Here is a 5,518-nt window from a genome sequence, read left to right as displayed (position 1 = left end):
AAAAACAGTAGAAAAACAACGACCTCCAGGATAAATGTAAAAAACAACTATTTATTAGCTAAGCTTTCGTCGGTCCCCTGCCGACGTCATCAGAGTAGAAAACCAGAGGTTTGAAAGCCTGCTTATAAAGCCAGCTGTTTCAGTGCTCTGCTCATCGAGCGCATCACCGTGTATACACACACACACACACACACACGTATGTATAATTTTATTAATGTTTGCAGTTATAAAGATAAAAGACTAATACAAGTACAGTTGTTAATTGGTTCCAAACAAATTTTTCCCATAAGGAATAATATATTAGTCACAACACCGACAAGTTCTAGCTTGCTTGTCAAGTACCAAACAAACAGCAAATATCGGGACAAAATTTTCACATAAAAATGCGTCAAATACGCAATTTGATGTTTCAAAGCAATCAAGTACCGAAGTACACTGTAGTCCTCAACTTGTAACCATGTGTTTATTGACCTTTTGCAGTTAGGGCAGCACTGAAAAAAGTAACTGATGATTGGTCCTTGCACTTATGACTGTTGTGTTTATCCCTATGGTCATGTTGATCAAAATTCAGGTACTTGGCAACCAGCATTTATTTATGACGATGGCAGCATTCTAGGGTCACTTAATTGCCTTTACGACCTTCCCAGAGAGCTTCAACAAGCAAAGTCATTGGGGAAAAGTGGATTTGCTTAATGACTATGTGATTCACTTAACAACCATGGTGATTTGCTTAATGACTATGGCAAAAATAGTTGCAAAATTGGACACAACTCACTTAATAGTCACAGCTTAGCAATAGAAATTCTAGTCTGATGATTTCCCTCTTCATCACAAATACAAACAATTTCAACAACTTATCACCTTCTCTAAGAATACAATAAAACATCTCTTCCTCTCATATGTCATATTCTATCTATAAACAAATTCTTAAAGTCTTGTCAACCTATCCTAGTCAACAAAAGTCCATTAAGAGTTATCAGAAAAGAACATATATATTTTAGCCTTAATCAAATAAACAAATATTCCTTCCCTTTAGTTTAACACACTAACTTATACGTTTCTCTAAAAATACAACAAAAATCTCTTTTCCCAAATCTTTAAAGCCTCATTATTTGGTCCTGGTCAGCAAACTGCATTAAGGGTTACCAGAAACAGCATACTATATGTATTTTAATCTTGATCAAATCCACAGCTTTATATTCCTTCCCTTAGATTTTAACATTCTTGATCTTTAATCCCTCTAAATGGTATCCCAGAATTTATTTTCATTTTCTCTTTGTCTCTTCTCAGAAATCCCTCAAGTTTAACAAGCCTCGTTTGTAAGTCCAAAGTCACAAAATTATCCATGTCACCCTATTTTATATTCCTTTTAATTATTAAGACATGAGTAAATTTCATTTGTATATCCATTGTAACATCTTTTTCCAGTAACGTGGCTTTAATAATATTCAGTACTTTCTTTTATACCTGCCAAATATTTTACACGTACTCTGAGCAACTTAATTAAGATCAATGGCCTGAAGATAAGGCAATAAAAGAGGCTGTTTCCAGTTCTTGGACTCTTTTAACAAAAACACAGTTTTCCTGCCAGTTGATTTAATTTCCTGTGTGTATTTTGTATAATTTTTTTCTGTCTGCTGAAGTTTTCAGTAACAAAAATTGGAGAAAAACAAAAGACAGAATCTGAATTTAGAGGAGTTAAATAGGCTGTACAAAATAAAAAGAATAGGGGTTTTTGTGCAAATGGTATGGATGAATAGTTTTGTTTCGTATTCTTTTTTCTTCCCACTTTTAATGAACATATTTACATTGATAAAGTACAATAAATTAAAGCAATGTTTTAATCCTTATTGTAGCTACAAGATTCAATTGAAGGGGAAGCAATGTAGAAATACTGTATGTTAAATAATAAATGCACTTGTATTAAATGTAGTCAAACTATTAGGAATATGGTTTAATAAGTATTTGTTAACTTGGGAATTAATGGAAAGAAAGCAAGATACGTATTGACTTTTGTCAAATACCACTCCCAAACTTCTGAATGAGGCCTAAATGTCAAACAAGCCTTCTCTCAATTAAAAACAGGAAATATATTTTAGTGATTATTTTTAGACAAACCGTTAAATGATAATACAGTAATCATTTCCAATAACCTATCCTGATGTTTATTTTCTTATTCTTGCTTGCTTGGTTGCTTGAAATAAAACTGATGACATTTTACTCCGTTTTAAAATGTAATAATCAAAATCTGGCAGAGCAAGAAAAGCACCTAAGGCCATATGCTTTGAATTATTGTGAATTTGATTGAAAGAATAATTATCATGTGGGCACCAGGTTGTAAGGTTTCCCACTTAGCCTCACAATTGCCCCAGCGTTACTCAGGAATTTAAAAGAGCCAAAGAAACTACTGAGCTGAGGTTTCAGCAAAGAATTACAACTTTTATTTTGATCAAAATAGACTTGGCTGACCCCATCTCTCTTCGTGGCTGTTGGAGAGATGAAGGCAACAACCTGGAAAGATGTCTTCCACCTTTTATACCTTTCCAGAACAAAGAGATCAGGTCTGAAAAGGTACAGAAAAATAATTCCAAGATGATGACTCATACACAGCAACCCAGGCTCCATCCGTAACTAATTTTCCCCCTCTCCTTACCATGCTCTTTTCATGTAAGCAATCACCTGTACCTAAAACATGAAACATTTGCTTCTATATAACTAATTTCCCAATATAAAGCACCTACAAAGCTTCTTGCACATAAACAAGGATATATAGTATATACAATGATTACAAAGTATCGCTATTAATATCAATATTACTAATATCAACCGTAAGCATAATAAAATCCCTTCAATGCCATTCACATTATACATTTTGTTCTAAATCTAATAAAATGAAGTTTATAGAATCTAATTCATTTTTATAATTGTAAATTTATAAAATGGACCCAAAATTCATATCTCCTTGTGCTGTGTAATCTTTTTATTATTTTTTTATTAATTATTTTTTTGGAAAAAATACATTTTAAGTATGATGTGTTATTAAATGTATGTAGTAATAATTGCTTCTAAAGTGACATATTTGTTTTCTCTTGAATCTGTTAAATCAGTTGTATGACACATTCATACATGTTAATACATTTCTTCCATTCAAAATATAAAAGGGGAAGCACTTTGCTTAATGCTAAATGCATAAATGATCCGACTGTTCATCATACCATTCCAATAAAAGAACAGAGGTCAAGGCATTTGCTAGCAAATATGTCTGTTGATGAAAGTAAACTCTTTTTGAATTGCAAACCTATCTATAGCTCAAGTTTTTTCCTCAATCCTGCCAAAAATGAAAATAGTAAAGGTATTCAGATCAGGAGTTTAAAAACTCAGTGTCAAAAGACGGAAGGAAAATAATCATAGGATTATAAACTTACATACAGGATATGCTAGTCTGGGAATTGTTTGTTCTATCACTCCAACTTTTAAAAGTCTAAAAACAGCTGCAGAGTTGGTGCCTTACCTGATTGTTGAGGACACTAGGATCTCGTTTCTGAGGAACCGCGCTGCTGTCATTCCTAAGGAAGAAAAGAACAAGGCTGGATTTGTTGAGCAGAGGTAATCTGCACCTTTCTTACTCATGCAGAACTTAGGAAAACTGCACCTCCACTCAATTTGAGGCCTCCTGACTGAATCAGCAGACAAAAAAAATGGAATTTAAGGGGTGCCCCTTAATTCTTGATGCTGCAGAAAATAAAGCCCTGTCTTTGACAGCTTTGATTGCTACTGCTCAGTCAGCAATAACGAATTCCTTTCTTTATTTTTTTTCAGTGTCTTTTTAGTAATTCTATTTTTCCTTTATATAACCTAAGACACTTTAACTTACTTTTAAAGGAAGCAAGAACATTCTTCGCTTCTTAAATTGGGAGGCATTAATTGGTGTTGAATATTTTAATAGTTTAAATTTTATTGGTAGAAATGATGTGTTTATGTGAAATTTTTCCGGGCAGATTGAATACCACATATTCCAACCACCAAATCATTTCTTGGGAATAAAAAAAAATCCTTCTACCCAAATTACTTGAAAAATAGAAAAATACTTTCATTTTACTATATTTATATCAATTTTCTTACATTTTCATATATTTTCCAAAGCATTCCATACTTTTCAATATTTAGCACATCAAAAAAAATTCAAGCTCTATGGCTCATCTATAAAATTCTACAGGATGTTAAAATATGAAATAGTTATTTTAAATTCCCTTTCTTAGCCTGCAAAATACATATACATATAATTATCATATATTATTAGACTACAATTACTAGATATCTAAAACCTTGTGACTCTTAAACACTATTTTTTATTTCATAGATCAGAGCACATTTCTTTAGAAATAAATGTTCAATCTGTGACAAAGTTTATGTAATGCTAAATCATTAGTTATGTAATTAGTTTGCTACATAAGGAAACTAATTGATTCACCCAACATGAATCAGAATACATCTTTGCTTAGTCATGAAAAATTCAATGGGACTTTCTTCCTCAAAATTGCAGGAAAAGTGCACCATGGTCCACATTAAATCATATTCACAGTTGGACTTCAAAGGTTGCAGAACACGTTTTACTGATTTTCTGTAATGGGTTCATAGCTTCCCTGTGTACAGATTTTGACTGTTGCCCTTCTTTTACCTTAAACACATCTCTAAAAATTTGAGTACAACACAAAATATTGTTCCCTGACTGGTATTCTCAGGATGTTTTGGGCTTCAACTTTCATAATTCCTAGCATAGGCAGAGAATTATTGGAGCCATAGCCTAACACCTGTAGAAAGTCTTAACAAGAGTCGTGGCAAAACTTGATAAACTTTTTCAGCATCACTTTCCAAATCAGGACCACATTCCTGGGACAACCGCAGCACATACACAGGAGGGACCAGGCCAGTCCTGAGCACTCAGAATTTCACCAGGTATCACTTTACCCATCACAAGGGCGGCGAGGATGCCAGACACTCTTCCCTCCACGGAACTGCCCTCTTGCAATACAACTTGCAAAAAGGGCAAAGAAAGTTGCCTTCTGGTCCAGAGACGGCGGGACAATTTCGGCGAAACGGCTGAGACCCGAACACGCACGGCCCCACATTTCTTACCTTGACTGCCAGGAAACCGAAACCGGGGACAGTTGCGCCGCCGCGCCGCGCCAGAAGAGTCCTGCAAAAGAGGAATCGAACCGACGTGGACCAAGTGGAAGGTGCCTTCCCTGAGGCTCCTTCACCTGCTCCCCGGGGAATCGGCCCTCCGGCTCTTCGTGCTCATCACCCCACGCCCCAGACCGCTCGGAGCAGGAATCCCGCCTGCCCGAAAGCCCACGACCTCTGCAACTCACCGTGCAGAAGCAACGCGCGAAGAAGCGCCCTGAAACGCCCGGAGCGCGGCTCCATCTGGGCGTCGCGGCGGGAAGCTTCAGGAACGGCTGCTCCGAGCCTGGGAGGAGGAGGAGGAGAGGAGGAGGAGCGCGCTTGATTCCCCTTT

General features: G+C 36.0%; 1 protein-coding gene across 1 annotated transcript in view; it reads right to left on the bottom strand.

Moving 5' to 3' along the window:
- The window catches only part of OTOG (otogelin), a gene marked incomplete at its 5' end in the record, with an annotated part of 95,809 nt that extends 92,243 nt beyond the window's left edge, over positions 1–3,566 (bottom strand). Inside the window, 1 exon segment of the mRNA XM_015825376.1 lies at positions 3,512–3,566. Within this exon segment, the coding sequence (XP_015680862.1) occupies positions 3,512–3,566 (55 nt within the window).
- Between the last annotated feature and the right edge of the window lie 1,952 nt (positions 3,567–5,518).

The sequence above is a fragment of the Protobothrops mucrosquamatus genome, unplaced genomic scaffold (assembly GCF_001527695.2).
Source record: "Protobothrops mucrosquamatus isolate PMUCROS unplaced genomic scaffold, P.Mucros_1.0 scaffold2605, whole genome shotgun sequence".
Taxonomy (NCBI): Eukaryota; Metazoa; Chordata; class Lepidosauria; order Squamata; family Viperidae; genus Protobothrops; species Protobothrops mucrosquamatus.
This window is presented reverse-complemented; position numbering and strand designations above follow the sequence as displayed.